General features: G+C 46.6%; 6 protein-coding genes and 1 non-coding gene across 7 annotated transcripts; 3 read left to right on the top strand and 4 right to left on the bottom strand.

The window, feature by feature from the left end:
• Positions 1-2,509: 2,509 nt before the first annotated feature.
• Positions 2,510-3,390, bottom strand: BDV27DRAFT_145304 (uncharacterized protein; the record flags this gene model as incomplete). The annotated part of the gene is made up of 4 exons (XM_032070394.1): positions 2,510-2,656; positions 2,712-2,810; positions 2,844-3,151; positions 3,204-3,390. The coding sequence occupies 4 exons, from the start codon at positions 3,388-3,390 to the stop codon at positions 2,510-2,512; spliced, it is 741 nt and encodes a 246-aa protein (XP_031927489.1).
• An 813-nt stretch (positions 3,391-4,203) lies between these two features.
• On the top strand, positions 4,204-5,033 carry BDV27DRAFT_157863 (SDR family NAD(P)-dependent oxidoreductase; the record flags this gene model as incomplete). Its single annotated transcript, XM_032072592.1, has 2 exons — positions 4,204-4,296; positions 4,356-5,033. The coding sequence occupies 2 exons, from the start codon at positions 4,204-4,206 to the stop codon at positions 5,031-5,033; spliced, it is 771 nt and encodes a 256-aa protein (XP_031927488.1).
• Positions 5,034-5,140: 107 nt separating this feature from the next.
• BDV27DRAFT_172433 (uncharacterized protein) lies at positions 5,141-6,661 on the bottom strand (the record flags this gene model as incomplete). Its single annotated transcript, XM_032075873.1, has 2 exons — positions 5,141-6,506; positions 6,559-6,661. 2 exons carry the CDS (start codon positions 6,659-6,661, stop codon positions 5,302-5,304), a joined length of 1,308 nt encoding a protein of 435 aa, XP_031927487.1. The 3' UTR covers positions 5,141-5,301.
• A 1,834-nt stretch (positions 6,662-8,495) lies between these two features.
• BDV27DRAFT_t117 lies at positions 8,496-8,566 on the top strand. Its single transcript has one exon. It is a non-coding gene; the product is annotated as a tRNA-Gly (tRNA).
• Positions 8,567-9,361: 795 nt separating this feature from the next.
• Positions 9,362-11,104, top strand: BDV27DRAFT_172432 (major facilitator superfamily domain-containing protein; the record flags this gene model as incomplete). Its single annotated transcript, XM_032075872.1, has 4 exons — positions 9,362-9,549; positions 9,645-10,017; positions 10,145-10,240; positions 10,307-11,104. 4 exons carry the CDS (start codon positions 9,362-9,364, stop codon positions 11,102-11,104), a joined length of 1,455 nt encoding a protein of 484 aa, XP_031927486.1.
• Positions 11,105-11,454: 350 nt separating this feature from the next.
• On the bottom strand, positions 11,455-13,360 carry BDV27DRAFT_128452 (putative rhamnogalacturonase; the record flags this gene model as incomplete). Its single annotated transcript, XM_032066974.1, has 6 exons — positions 12,916-13,360; positions 12,757-12,835; positions 12,480-12,687; positions 12,274-12,408; positions 11,667-12,192; positions 11,455-11,545 (listed from the first exon to the last, which is right to left on the bottom strand). The coding sequence occupies exons 1-6, from the start codon at positions 13,346-13,348 to the stop codon at positions 11,457-11,459; spliced, it is 1,470 nt and encodes a 489-aa protein (XP_031927485.1). The 5' UTR covers positions 13,349-13,360.
• Positions 13,361-14,219: 859 nt separating this feature from the next.
• BDV27DRAFT_172431 (TauD/TfdA dioxygenase family protein) lies at positions 14,220-15,585 on the bottom strand (the record flags this gene model as incomplete). Its single annotated transcript, XM_032075871.1, has 5 exons — positions 14,220-14,335; positions 14,398-14,629; positions 14,696-14,798; positions 14,831-14,846; positions 14,940-15,585. The coding sequence occupies 5 exons, from the start codon at positions 15,583-15,585 to the stop codon at positions 14,220-14,222; spliced, it is 1,113 nt and encodes a 370-aa protein (XP_031927484.1).
• Between the last annotated feature and the right edge of the window lie 303 nt (positions 15,586-15,888).

Below are 15,888 nucleotides of genomic sequence, written 5' to 3'. Positions count from 1 at the left end.
TTGCCGTGGCTACCGAGCTCCATAATCTTGGGTACCGCATGTCTCATGAGGCAATGAACCAGTATCTTCCAAATGTCGACAACCAAATGTCCCGTAACACTCCATTTTTCCCCCGGTTCATCCATACTTTCCACTGGTTTGCTCCCGTGATGTGAAGATGGGCGCATGGCTCAACATCACCTGACGGCCACTGCCCTCGTGTCCTCGAATAACAAGTCCAGGCGTTCTGCACGGGAAGTCTGCATGAGGTCATCCTGCATGCTTCGATGATCCATTTTATTTTCACTTTTTCTTCTTTCTTTCTTTCTTTCTTTCTTTTTTTTTTTTTTCTCCTCACTGTGAGGGCGTGACCCTTGCATGAAGTCGAAAATGTTTCCGTTTGACCTTGACTTGCTGAATGATCGCCTGGGGTCAATTCCCAAACAATTATCTAACGGCAGTCGATCAGCAAGCGGTTGACCTCGGTGATTGGGACCATGTCACCACCACTTTTACGACCTGCATAAGGTTCATTAAACATGGTTGCACAGTCATTAGACATGGGGCCCATCGACTGGACGCCCCTCGAGAACCGCTTCACCGTTCGAAACTGCTCATAGCTTGAACAACACAACATGCGCTACCCTTGAGTCGATCGCATAGCCAAGCGATCCTGTCATGGCTAATCCAATCATATGATAGCGGTGACTCGATTGTTTGTTGGCACCCACTTCTGGGGATGGGATCTACACTAATCGGATATCGGATCAGAAGCGCATAGATTCATGTAATTGTTTTGTGCGAAGCATGCTGTGAGTATTACAATCGTCTATAGATCTGTAATTGTAAATGTCAAGACACCCGTACCCAAATTCTTTTCCGTATTCACTGTCAGAATAATTCGACTGCTAGATACAATGCAGCACTAGCTATGTACAGTCAGACTTCTATTTATATCCTTGGAAATCCATTCGCCTGTAGAAATGGAGCCCGAATCAGGCAAAGGAAGAGTACTAGTAATGTTTGAATATGGATGTCCACTGTCGGATATTCTTTATTAGACTATTTAGGGCTACGGCTTGCAAGGGCGACTTTTCTTTCTTTCATTTATGTAAAAAATACCCTAACATATCTAGAGTCTAGACGAGCCGTTTTCCCCAACCGTCGAGCCTTACAGCCCAGTCCCAACATTTCAACGGTAGGAAATGCCATTTAATGTAAAGCTATGACCTATGATGATTGATCAGAATAGCAATGAATCCACATAGTAGTGATAATAACCGTAAGACCTAATGCAGGTACAACATACCTGAAACCGCTCATAAATTCTCATTGTACAACCCCGGCATTCCCACACCAACAATTACACCTTCACCTTCCATACCCAATACCCAAAAGACCCTATACACAATACTACGTAGGTGCCATACATACGTACATAGATACATACAAAAAAAAAAAAAAAAAAAAACAAGGCTGAGCCAAATCCGATCCCTCCTCCCTACATTACCCAGAACCTGAAACAGCCTGGCATCCCGAACAAGAAAACAACAGGCACCAGCGAATAGAACGAGGCGCTGCGGTGGCAGTGCCAGGCTGGAGGGGCTAAACACGTTTCCTGGTCCGGAAAAGAAGTGATTTCATTGGCATGTTCCTTTTCAGCCAATTGCGTCGTTGGCCGTTTCTGGAATGCGTTGGAAGGAAATTAGCATCGGCGGTTGTCAGATGCGTTGGAATGTGGCGTGTGTGGGTGTGGGTATGCGTGGGCGAGGAAAGGCGAGGCTAGAATGTTAGAATGTATGTACATAGAACGGCTGTGGCACGGGCCAGTTGGGTGGACGGGGAATTTATTGGGAATAAATAGTACTATCTTACCTGGCATGTTCTGATACGAGGTCTCTGCTATGTGGGTAGATATTCTTAGGGTATGGAGTACTTTGCTCTAATTAAATCAAGTTGGGAGTTTTTCGTATCATTGTGGCCTATACGATTCTGTGTTGACTTCCTTGTGAGGTATAAGTGCGAATCAGCGAGTAGAGGATAGAATATTGGTGATTATGGGATTGAGTCTTTCCCTCTTGTTTCCTTCACATTATCATACCTTTTTCTCCTACCAATGAGAGGGCATTTTCAACGTTTTGGGTAGCTCTCGGGTTGGGAATTGCACTGTCTCTTGTGCTCTCCTCATATAACAAGGTGAGTTTTGACATTCGGCCTACATTACTGGCGTGTTGGTATGTTAGATGTTTTATAGTACAATGCCAAACTAGTACTTAGGGTTTCCAGTCGAGAATAGTTACATTCTTAGAATTATAAGTTCAGGAACTCCATGTAATTATATTGTCGAATAGAGGCCTTGGTTAAATATACCCTGTTTTGAGTCACTGTAGATACCGCACTGTGAACCAAGATAGAAGCCATAACAAATAGACCTTCAACTAAATTCCACGAAGTATACCCGACAGTTAAATTATTCCAAGCAATTATCTATAAATCTGCATCTGCCACTGATCAGCAGACTTATATATCGTCAATAATCCCAAGTATACATTCCCCAAACCAGCAAATTATTAAATACTTCATCCCAAAACTCAGAGTAATAGTCCGCGGCAAAGTCATAATCCCCGAATTTCTTCCGTAGTACATCAAGAGGATTCATAAGGACCTCAACCCGACGCTTAAATTTCTTTTAGAGAGATATCCGAAGAGGCTTTACGTAAATCCTTGGTGACGGCGACCACCATTCCCAATAACACTGCAAAGGTATCCAGCCCGTATGCAACTATTCCTCTGTCACAGTTCATATAAAGCCCCCCAAGTGGATCATAGAACTATATGATGCTATTCTTATTGTTCGACATGACCAGCTGACTAGATATTTCTCCGAAACAAAAGCTAAGTGCAGGTATTTTGTCTCTCTCTTCAGGGTGAAGCATTATATAGAGATCATCTGGCGTACACCCATAAAATCTCTGTTCCTCGTTGACAAGCCGTCTCAAAAAGATAGAGTTAAAGCCGATGCGGGGGAGATTAACTGAAGGAAACCCCACATCTAGGAGGAATTCAAGAGTCTCTTCGTCCGTTAGATCCTCTGGTAGACTAGCCTCCGTAGGTTGCCAAAGTGAGCCGGGACCAAACTGTGCTTCCAGCCAGGCTTGGGTTGGGGCAAGGTCTTTGTATTATATTATCCTAGGTGGCTATTAGCTGATTTTGTGGGGGGAAACGCGGATTAGCTAGGTTATAAGAGCCTACTATGATTGCTTCGAAGATTTTTGGATGGCTCTGTGGTCGGCTGAAGATATAGTAAGTCTGCTTGCAGGCCTGGGAGAGAAAATATGCATCGCCGATGGAGTCGAGACTGCAGTATACCTGAAAGATGAGTTCTGGTGGGAGACTCAGAAACCAATGCATTTTTATATATAAGCAGCCGCCAGAAACCTTTTTTCAGTGGATTAGAGATGAGAACTTAATCCATAGGAAAAAGGTGTCAGTGAGTTTGGACTGTTAAAAGAGAAAGGATTTCTAACAACATAGGGCTGATGAAGTATCTACGTGGTTTGGCACCGTGAACGCCTTCCTGTAAATTTTCTTTTGAGCGACTACCTGTAGGCAGACATACCGTTTCTATGAAGAGGGATTTCGTCGACAATTTGGTACGGCGGGAAACAACTTCATGGTTATTGAGGTTAGGGCTGTCACCCCTCTCTTCTTGCCCGAGGCCGCCAAACACCCTCTTTTACTCCTACACTTGAATTCTCTGCCAGATATCATACAACCGTAATTTATATGCTTGATACAGGTTGTTTATATCATGTAGAAAGGTTAGAGATTCCCCGGGCTTCGACCCTAATTGCAAACATCCGTAGAATTGTATACCTCTCGGGTATTGAACCACAAGTGAACAAATCGAACGACGAAATCAAGACTACATCCATCATGAAAACATGCAAGAAACCTACTTCAACTGGAATGATGCTGTACCGTTAGTTAATAGGGCCTTCCAAAAGTTGAATATGCAGCATGTTTCCGCTGAGAAGCGTGAGGTGTGAGATAACGTTAAGCTTAACATTATGCCATTCTTGGCATAACGAGAAGTTTGGAGGTTAACAAAACTATATATACAGTAAGAGTCCTGTGGCCGAAAAGACAACCATACACTCGACTCTCATATTTAAAACCGGTCAGACTTTTTGTACATCACCCATTACTACCTACTCTCTCATCATGAGCCTATCAGGCAAGGTAGCTATCGTGACCGGTGCCTCTCGCGGGATTGGTGCTGGGATTGCATTAGAGCTTGCAAAACAGGGAGCAAAGGTATGCATTTCCACACTGCACTAAATCCTTAAGAGCTAACTATTAATATGAGCTCGCAGGTCGTGCTCACCTACGTGTCAACCAGCAGTGAAAATGCCATCGATAAAGTTATACATCAGATACATAGTTTGAATAACGGCTCTGATGCTATTAAAGTGAGAATCGACCTCCACCAGCCCGAAGCCCCCGAAACGATCCTCTCAGCTACCTTCCGCGCGTTTCCCTCAAGCGAGAAAAAGGTAGATATACTTGTCAATAACGCGGCACATTCACACTGCAAGCTTCTCGCGGACACGGAAATGGAGGACTACACCTCTATGTTCGATGTGAACGTCCGCAGCACCATTTTCATGACCAAGGCTGTGTTGCCATACCTCCGTGCCCCGGCGCGCATTATTAACATCACCTCTGTCGCTGCTCGTCGAGGCTCGGTGGGATTTTCAATTTACTCGGCTACTAAAGCAGCTGTGGAAGGGTTTACCAGGGCCTTGGCTTGCGAGCTGGGACCGTATGGTCATACCGTCAATGCTGTGGCCCCTGGAGCCGTGGAGCCAGGTATGCTTCGGGGTTCGGTTCCTGATGACTTGGTGAAGTATATCCTGGACAGCACGCCTCTGGGGAACAGGGTTGGGACTCCGGAGGAGATTGCTGCCGTCGTCACCTTCTTGGCTGATCCGAGGGCGGGTTGGCTGACGGGTCAGACTATCTGTCCAAGTGGGGGACTGAACATGGTTTGAATTCATGTTTTTATATACAGCGATGTACTCTGCTCGAGATGATTGGCTTAGTGATCAGTAATTCTTTTAACGAAGAATATCATTTTCGAACTTCCTGATAGCATGAAATAGAAGATAGACAGTTCTCATGCCCTCCAATTTTCGTGGGAATCAATGTTCAAAGCATGCAATGAAACAACCAGGCACGTAAGGTCCAAAAACCATTAATTTTAATTATGAAAGCAAGATCAACCTCTGCTTGTTTCGACATACTCAGAATTGCATTAGTTCATGACAACTCTAGGCATTTCTCGCCTCTCTCTCTTCTTCCGCGGTTACTTCTCTCCACAGTGTCTGTCTCAAAGGCCCACCACCACCTTTCAAACATCAGTTGTCCAATTTCCCAACCAGCCACCTCGAATGGATCGCTACTGTGAACTCGGATTCCTTCTCCTCCGACATCTTCCATATCATATACCAGCCGTACAAGTCCCATCGGATCCTGAGCTGACTTTGGACGTAGATTGACAGGGAGGTTAAACACTTGGATCAATTTATCCCGGACAGTAGGCCAGGGGAGGAGATCGAGAATGGGGTGATGTGAGATAAGAACTTGAGTTCTGGTTGGCCGTAGATGCTCAGGCAACGTCTCCGGGTCAATGTTATTAGTATCCCCTCCGTCGCTGGTTTGACTTGGGTCTGATGTCTGTATAGTAGAAGAGGTCGATGAAGGAGGCAGCGAGCATGGCGGCGAAGAAGTAGAAGGTTGAGTGTAAACCCGTGGCCTGTGAAATGGACTCACCGCAGCAATATCCCAGAGGCAATCTCCGATGCCTAGCCTCTGAGCTACCCTAACCGCCGCACTCAGAAGGGTAAGGGAGGGAACTTGGAGCAAGTGATCATCGGGAAACGTGAAATTGGAAGACTGGTAGTCTTGTAGATCATCCGAAATGTTGTACGCGCTCTCTGGGTCACTGAAAAAACTATTGCACTGTACATCATCGCCGTCACTATGGCCTTGAGCTGAGTTTTCTGGCCCTGGGAATAGTGATAATGGAGAGACCCCCAAAGGAGCGCCAGTTGTGGAGATCAATGAACCTAGAGATGTTTGCCCCAGGGTTCTTGGAGAAAGAGCAGTGATGAATGGTGAACCAAGCGTTGGTAGTTCTGAGGGGAGTAAATGTGGTACAGCTGGCAGGAAAGGTCCGGTGAAGACCTCTGGCACCAGAGTGATATCGCTGAATCCGGAAGCCGTACCAGCTGGACAGGTCTCGGGGCCCACTGAGGCTGTCATTTCTTGGCCTTCATAATCTAAGGTTATAGTATTACTCCTATCCAAGGTAGCTGGAGTTGAGGAGGGAGATAAAACTTCCGTCGGAAGACCTATGCCACCTCTATCTTTCTCGACCCCGGGAAACGATATTTCTGCATTATGCGGACTCACACCTTTCAGCTGCGCTTCCAGGGCTTGTATTCGATGTTTCCTTCTTTGTCCTGCTATAATTCAGATCGAAATGCTAATTCTCTGTTGGGGTATATGACCTACGGTATCGTCTTTGGGCAAGTATATTCAGGATTCGTTTCCGCTCTGCCGCATCTTCCGTGATATCTGGGGCAACTAGATCTCTTTCTTTGCGTTTTCCAGCCATCGTGACTCAGGAATGCGTATTCTTGTTCTGGCCAAGGTCTAAGCAGGCCATGCGAGGTGGGTAGCAACACGAGGATGACTCATCCATGCAAGTTAACGTCAAAGGGTTTCGTACTTGGCATCACTCCAGCTTCAACTTCCAGTGATACAAAAAACACAGGGATGCTGGATACCAAAGCCCAAAGGAACTATACCAGTAACACTATTACCCTGGCTAAATCAAAGTGGTCGGGACAAAACCCTTCCACGCAGGCATGTTTCCATGGATTAGTACGTGGTATGCGAGCCAATGGACCATTCGTGCTGACTAGTTCCCAGCACAGGAGAGTATCCTAGGCCATTATCCCCTCAAGCCAATGAAGCCACTTGTAGGCGTCGGAGGTAGTGGTGAGGCCTCCCGGCATTCAGTAGTAAGCTTCCAGCAGTAGGAAAGCTTACTCTGGGTGGCTTTCCTTCGGTAGTTGATCCCATTCCGTTTATAGGCTCGGATATTGAGTGGTTAAGTGCGTTTTGTTTACTTCATAAATAATTGAAGGCAGTGTTTGATTGTCTTGCTGTTTCCTGCACCATTCTGACGTTGACTTATAAGAGCTTGAGTGTATGACTTCAAGATTGTAATCCACGAGTCCTACAATGATAGCTGCGAAGTGGTACTAAAGAATGAATGCAGCAGAGTCCTTAGTCCATGCTTTGGAAACTCCTAGTGAGACCATGATGCGGTGTTGTATGACTCAGGTCCGACCTCTTGCAATCTACTCTTACTCTCTTTCTCTTCCATGACAAAGCGGTGTCGATGTAGCTATCTGCTCTCTAGTGCAGCACGTATGCATCGATTGAGGCCTGTATCCATTTAGGGATATCCTTGCTAATAGCATTTAGCGATGACCCAAAGGCTGCCAGGGATCTTGCAAATGCTACTGGAGCAGATGAATACTTGTTACGTTAGTTTCTTTCTGTAATGTATGACCATTGCATGGGTAATCAGCGAACTGTAGGGTGTGATTGTGCAGATAGTGGGCTTGTCCCTCTCTTTTCTCTTTTCCTTTTTTTTTTTTTTTTTTTCCTTTCCCTTGTTTCCATATACTCTTCCAGTATTTTTTTTATTTTTGTTTTATGCACGGTCCTTCCTTGACTCTCTACCGGAATTTCAAAATTGTAGGGAGGCTGAGAAATTCTCTTGGGTATGAGTCCGTGAGGATTGACAACAGCCAAGAGAATCAGGAACGATGAGTCTTGTTTCCTCCAGATATGACTCCATCGGGCAAAGAATCATGTGATCCAGCAGAGGCCATCTGAGCTTGTATTGGGTAATAAAGAACCCAGAGTAACTTCCAGCATCCAATGGTTCACGTCAGTCGCCTACCCCTTTCTTCTCCTGTATGAAGGGATGGCCCAGCTGCCGGTAGATGGAGGTCACCTTAGCCGGTTATAACCTCCCGGCAAGTCAAATGTGCAGTAGCAAAGGGACTCTTACTGTCCTGGGAATCTGATATATCAAATCATGGGAATCCTCTGCCAAGGTAGGTAGTACAAGGAGTGGGATTTCTCAGAGGCATGCAAGGGAGATCTGACTCAAGTAGTCATTGGGTACACACCAGTACTTTCGGAAAATACAGGCTAAGTTTGATAGAAATTAAGTATGACAGTTAACCCGATGGATGTAATGATCGACGAATGGTATTCAAGGGTCAATTAAGGTTCGAAACTGACATGCATGACCTGATCACAATTACAAGTTATAATTATCCCTGGAAATATTTGAAACCTAGTAGATCATGATCTCTTTGTATATTGCTTGATAGAAACAATTAATCAACGTCTTCTCAATAAGTAAAGCATCATTGGTCTAGTGGTAGAATTCATCGTTGCCATCGATGAGGCCCGTGTTCGATTCACGGATGATGCACTTATTTTTTATTTTTTTTTGTTTTTCTAAACTTTTGTAGTTTACAGATCGTGAATGTTGTCAGAACCACTGTGGCAAGAAGATAGGTCCTATTAATTATAATATTCTGCATACCACAGTACTGTGCAGTGTGTACTCCGTACAGCTAAAAACATCCGTAGAAGGAAATGATATACGAACACACCCACAGGGATCAGCAACGATCTTTCCGCACTCTTGCCATAGTTTATCTCCGATCTTCCAATAGTTCATATTTTGATTCTCTCTTTTATTTTTTTCTCCATCTAATTTAATCCTTTTGCCCCACCATCTATATGTCCATTTCAATAACCCCCTTTACCTTCGACCTGAACTCTTGAACCGGATCTCCATATCGGAGCCACATACTATTTTGTTCTCCAAGGAACCAATGCAAGAACATGGGTCCAAATAAGTCCCTAGACTGTTCTATGCCTGTGGTACGACGATCACTGATGATAAATCATCTCACTCGGAGATTTTATCGCCAGTAGCGCATGACGAGAGGAGTCGTAAGCCACTCAGGAACCCATGATACCTTACTCATTCTCAAGCCAGCGAGGCAAAGATCAACCTATTCTCCACGTAGCCGCGACCCCTTGCTTGGCAGGGAATGCTTTCAGCCTTTCACTATGATTAACTTGCCAATCATTTCACGAGAAGAGGGTCCCTGCCCTCTTTGATGTCTCTCGCCCCATGGCTTCCAAAGGTGTTAAAAGGGTCTGGAATCAGGGCCAGACCCAAAGATTTAGCTTTACCTCAATGAGCTAAGACACAATGTCATCACAATGTTCCGAAACTCTGCAGCTCAAAGAAGCCGATGCCAGTGTGTCGCATATACCCGCCGAGGTTTCAGATGACAATGTGGGCTGGGAAAGCGAGGATGACCCTCAAAACCCAATGAACTGGTCGAATGCTAGGAAAAAGACAATCATCATACTGATTGCCTTTGCCACGTTTAACGAGTGAGTATAGTCATAGCACCAAGATCTACCCTTGACACGCGATGTATGTACATATTTAATATACTCTATGGCTGACATCGGGACACCTGCATCAGCGCCGCAGCATCGAGCATTTTCACCCCAGGGGTGCCGCTCGTTCTCGAAGAATTCCACGAGACAAACCCCACCATATCCCCGTTTATCATGTCGGTCCATGTCATTGGATTCGCAACAGGGGCGTTGGTTTTCTCCCCGCTCAGTGAGATCTACGGAAGATGTCTTGTCATGCACATTTCCAATATAGCTTTCTTTGTTTCTTGCATTCTCTGTGCCGTTAGTGTCAACGTACCTATGCTAGCTATAGCTCGCATCCTTCTGGGTGTCGCTGGCTCGATACCCAATGCGTTGTCAGGAGGCTTTGTAGCGGACATGATACCCCTTGAGAACCGGGCGAGCTCGCTCGCCTTGTTGGCCACCGGGACGATAACAGTACGTAACCTTTGTCAAGCAGCAAATAAATATCTACTAATCAATATTCGGTTCCAGGGCACGATACTCGGTAAGCTCACCCGGGAAAACTACCTATATACTCTCGCACAGTCGCCCAAAATCCTAGGATCAACTTCTTACATTCAATCTAGGCCCGATTGTAGGCGGTTACATGGCACTAAATGTCGGATGGAGATGGACATTCTGGTTTGAAGCCATCTTGGTACATAACCCCAGCGAAACTCCATATCTGAGCAGAACATTTCCATGACTGAACGACACGATACAGGTTGGCTGCAGCACCATACTATCATTCTTCCTCCTCCGAGAGACATACGCACCAGTCCTTCTCAGAAGAAAAGCCGCAAAACTCGGCCTCCAAATACCCCTCAAGGAGAGCGAAAGCCACTGGCAAGTCCTCCGAAGAGGCATCTCCCGACCAATGAAGCTCTGTCTCTCCCCAATCATAATGATCCTGTCACTCTACAACTCCATCTGTTACACATACATGTACTACATGATCACAACCTTCCCCACTCTCTTCGGCGAAGAATACGGCTTCAATACAGGCGAAGTCGGCCTCGCCTACATCGCCCAAGGAGTCGGCTGCGTCGCCGGCCAGCTCGTAGTCGGCCGCTTCGCAGACTGGTACATCAGACGCCAACAAGTCCGGAATGGCACCACCACGCCGGAAGATCGACTGCCCCCCGCAATCGTCGGATACGTTATTCTGGCCATTGGCATGGTGTGGTTCGGGTGGGCGGCGCAGGTCCATGCCCATTACATGGTTCCGATTATCGGGTCCGGTGTTGTGGGCTTGGGTATCGTGGGCGTGTTCGTCGTCGTGCAGGTGTATATTGTCGATACTTTTACTATCTACGCGGCCAGCGCTTTAGCGGCCAATAATCTTCTTCGGTCTGCTGTTGCGGTTCTCTTGCCTCTGTCTGGCCCGGCGATGTATGATCGGCTTGGGTATGGTTGGGGGGATACTCTTCTCGGCTTGGTGGCATTGGTTATTGTTCCGACTCCGTTGTTGTTGATGAAGTATGGGGAGAGGATTCGGACGCGGTGGGCCGTAAAGTTATAGACTAGCTTTTACTAATTTTATTGTTATGTTTTATGTTATGCCTTTTTCTCTTTCACTTGAATCATGGCTAGTAGTTGGAGGAATAGTCAGATACTGGTGTACGGCGGTCATAAAAAGCCGGCTTTGCACTGCCTAAGACTATAATCCTCTCTTCTCTCTTCGAGTAGTGCTTTACCCGTCTTATTATCCAGAATCGCTTATCGATAGAATGGAGTTCAATTTTCAACTGCACTCGCTTTTGCCCTCTTGGAGTCTGCCATAGCAGAACGATCAACAAAAGTTCACCAAACCACCATTCTATACATCCATCCCCCCCCCTCAATACCGACATAAGAAGCTAAATGCTACCCCGTCAAAAGCTCCCCCAATAATGCAAATCATAGTCCACCCCACCGGGCCTCCACAAAGGCGAAGGTGTATAAACCGGGATCGGCGAAGCCGCTACACACAATTAGCATATCCAACACATCCACAGCAAGCCAAAACCCCCAATCACAAGGATGAAGGGAATAAGAAAAGAAAAGAAGAGGAAGAGAGAAAATAGAAAAAGAGAAAAACTCACTCCCAAACCCCGTACTCGGCGCCGCCCAAGCTGGCAATCCAGGCTCAACCCACCCCGATGGGGTCTCGGTCACCGTAACTGTCCTCGTATAAGCGGCGGTAGGCAGCACCTCACCAACCCCCAACGGCTCAATCCCATCATTAACCCCATAAACCCCGTCTCCGGTCCCAAAAACATTACTGATCTTATTAACAACCGCATCCCCCGTCTCAGTCCACACCGAAACATTCTCCACCGTCACATTCGTCGCAAAGGTCAGATCATTCGCAACCAGGTACAGCGGGGGCCGTCTCGCCCCGTCGGCAACAGAGCCCGTCACGTTTCGGAAGACGATGTTGCTGAGCGTCACGGCGCCGGTGTCCGGGGTGAAGGTGTTCTGCCAGTATTGGTTGATGTTTAGGCCGTAGAGACTGGCTTTGGATCGGAAGTTTTCGAACGTTATGTTGCTTACGTAGCCGGAGCCGCCGGGGTAGGTTTTTATGAAGGCTATGTTGTTGCCTTGGAGGATGCTTATGTTTCTGGCGACCTGTTCTTCTTGGTTAGTTTTGTTTTACTTAGGGAATTAGGGTTATAGAGAATTTTGGGGGGGGGGGGAAGGGGGTGTTACGATGTTGGAGATCTCGGCGGAGACGTTGAGACTACCAATTGAGAGGCCGGAGCCTGCTTGGTTGCAGACTAGATTTTCGACTAGGGCGTGGTGAGAGGGGCTTTTTATGGAGACGCATTCGTCGCGGTTTGTTACCTTTTCATTTTGTTTTGTTAGTGTGTGGTTTTTCTTTAGTTGGAGGGTGAGTGGGATGGGAGATAGTATACTTCGTTGTCGTGGATGTAGTAGTTTGTCCCGATTGCGTCGATACCGTCATAGCTGCCCAGGTTGGCTCCCCGGATGGTGAGATGGTACGCTTCGACATTCACGGCGAAGTCCAGAATAATATGGAACTTGGGACTATCGACCAGGATCAGATCATGGACGGAGGCGTTTGTCGGAGAGATCAAACGGACGAGACGGGGTCGCTCCGTGCTATAGACCCAATTAGCTCTATCGACCCAGGAACCATTGGACACTTTGAAAGAGGCTGGATCCCCATACTTATTCAAATTCCGATACAAATACCCCTGTCCCTGAAACGCGCCCAATCCATTGGAGGAATAAAACTCGAAATCAACGGCTGGACAGCAAAATCAGTCTCCAACCACATAGATGCACATATATATATATATATCTCGGTAAGATAAAAGAAAGACTCACCATTAACAATCACCAAAACATCTAACAGAAACTTATGGTCACCCTCTCCATTAATCGTGTCATTAAGCAAGTCAACACCAGCAAAGCCCTGGAGGATTAACGAACGCTCAATTTCCCAGTTGCCACCGTATGCGGCCGTGATCAGTCCGTCTAGCTGGAAGGCCCAGTTTGTGGCGTTGCTGAGCACCACAGCCCGGTTGAGCAAATATTGGCCTTCTGGGACGATGAGTCGACTTCCGGGGTTGGGGCGGATGCAGTCGTTGAAGGTTGATTCGAGGGCGGTGGAGATGTCGGTGCTGTTGTCGGCCACAGCACCGTAGGAGAGAATATTGCATTCGGTGGTTTTTTCGGAGAGGGGCGTTGTTGGGCCTACGGGGCCGATGAGTTGGCCTATGGCGAGGGTGGAATAGAGGAGGAGGAGGAGTGGATGCATTATTGAGCCTGGTTTCTTGGTGCTGGGCTTAATGGAAATGGGGGATTGTTGTTGGCTCTGGAATGCGAGTTTTATAGTTGTGGATGTATCATACGTTGTTAATTAGGACTAATATATAATATCTCGAAGTACTATACATGAATTGCGACATGGGACTGTGGTCTGGAGTATTCGGAGCATACTGAGTCTACACTTCGTGTTAGGGCTACACCTGCTGGTTTGATACAAAATCCATATAGCAGATACCCCCAAGGAGTTATCAACCGAGCATACAAAAAATAATAACCGATATCCCTATCTAAGATCCTTCCAAATATGACATGACAGTATGATCAATCTATTCAGGGCATCAGGGCAGGGTGTCGTGATTTTAGAGTCGATCAAGTCATCACTTTAATATAAGTTTCATGCAGGAAGATAAGGGCACGTGGATTGCGACATGACAGTCGATATGATGACAGCTAAGCTAAAGCTTGATTGATTGATTCGACAGGTGTAGAAGCTTGACCAATTTAGCCGTTAGAACCGCAATGCCAATAGGATATTTGTTGCTCATGCTAAGCTATATTGCGTGAGCTCATACGTGAAGGAAATGATATCATCTTCGGCATGAGCTGTCCTGCAGATGGAGACTTTCTGGATATAATGGGAATTTTGAAGTAATTTTAATTACATTGGTCAGATAAATGAGGCGTTACAATGTATATTAACTTTTGCGGTGATTGATTCTATATTCGGTCTTATTAAAGCCCTAATACTTTGTTACTGATTAAGCCATAACAAATTTGACTTGTTTAAACCGCATTTGAAACTTCTTGGTATTCAGTAATCGTAATACGTAGAGTACGATTGCTGTCCTAATTATACTACTTTAGTTGTTCTTTCCAGTCTCCTGCTGCAACGCTTCCTTCCGGGTCTTAGACTCAGGATCAAGATAGGGCTTCTCAGCCTGTGGAGCGACCCGTAAACCATGTCTCAAATGAGGAACTGCACATCGAATTAGCAAAGCCCCCAAACAGTAGAACAACAAAGCTCCTTCCAACACTTACAGTAATCAAAGATACCAGTATGGAAAGTAGCCCGGTTATCCCAAATCGCAACAGCGTTCTTAGTCCACTTCCATCGGACCTGGAACTCGTAGCCCTCAGCAACAGTCCGGTACAGAGCATCAAGGATACCATCCCCAATTCGTTTCTCAAGGCCGATGATCTCCTTGGTGAAATTCTCGTTGACGTACAGCGTCTTCCACTTTGTAACTGGGTGTGTACGAACGACAGGGTGCTGGTGGTGTGAGCTTTGTGTCAGGTTATTCAATTCTCAATCTTGATTATTGATGGACAGGCTTACGATCGTCTCAATAGGATCCCTTCTCAAGCAACCGTTCGTCCGAAGCGCTTTTTCCGCTTGTTCGAGACCACTATGCTTAGCTTCAAGAGTCTCAAGAAAAGACCTCAATTTAGGCGACAGAGCTACCGACAAAACCCATTAGCCCTAACACCTCCAATCCCCTTCTCCACAGAATTTAAAAAAAAAAAAATGAAAAAAAGAAAAAAGAAAAAAAAGAAATAGACAAACAAAAAGAAGAACTCACATTCATACAAAGCATACCCACTGGCCCAAATCGTATCTCCCCCAGCCAACCCCCCATCCGGCCCCGCATTGGGCAAAGTATCCATCTTCAAAAGCGTCAACCCAGGCGGCTGAATCTCATAACTGACATCCGAATGCCAAATCTGATGCGATCTCCCATTCACCGCCGTCTCATCCTTATAGATCGGATGCACCCAGGGCAAATCCGGGATAATGCCGGCCATCTGATGAATATGCAGATCGCCAAAGTAGGCCCCGAAGGCGATCTGCTCGTGCACGTCTAGGTCCTGGTCGTGGAAGAACACGACGCCTCGTTCGGCGACCAGCCGTGCCAGATCGTCTTTCTGCTCGTCTGTGAGGTCCTTCAGCTGGAGACCGGCGAGCTCAGTGCCGATTTCGGGGGTCAGGTGTGTTACCGCGGTGGCTGCTTGAAGGAGACGCGATTTGGTGGGGCCTGCGGATAGGCCGCGGTCGGTGAAGGGCTTTTCGGTGAGGTTGGGGAGCTTGAAAGGGGTGTAGTTAGGGTATTGGAGGCCTGCAGCGCGGACGGATTGGAGGGGGGACACGCCGCGGGGGGTTTGATACTCCGGGTGTGGGAGGTTTGGGGGGCGCTCTGGGAGGGTGAGTTGGGGTTCGGGGGTTGGCATTTTGGGAAGAATGGTTGGGATGGGCTTTGAGGAAAGGAATGAAGAGAGGACCTCTGATTATGGTCTTGGGGGTTGTTCTAGATAGATTAAGTATTTCTTCTACGCTTATGTCTCACCGTGGCTAGCATTCTCGCTTTTTAAATATCTCCTAGCATTAAATTGAAGTATTGCCATTATTGGTGGGCTTATAGCCCTCGCGTCATTATAGCTGCACTGATGCTATGCCATTAGACACTGGAACATTGGTCTAGAGCTGATAAGAAGGTAATAGTCTAATACATTCGACTCATCGGGCCGTCCACC

The sequence above is a fragment of the Aspergillus caelatus genome (assembly GCF_009193585.1).
Source record: "Aspergillus caelatus strain CBS 763.97 unplaced genomic scaffold BDV27scaffold_90, whole genome shotgun sequence".
In the NCBI taxonomy this organism is placed as follows: Eukaryota; Fungi; Ascomycota; class Eurotiomycetes; order Eurotiales; family Aspergillaceae; genus Aspergillus; species Aspergillus caelatus.
This window is presented reverse-complemented; position numbering and strand designations above follow the sequence as displayed.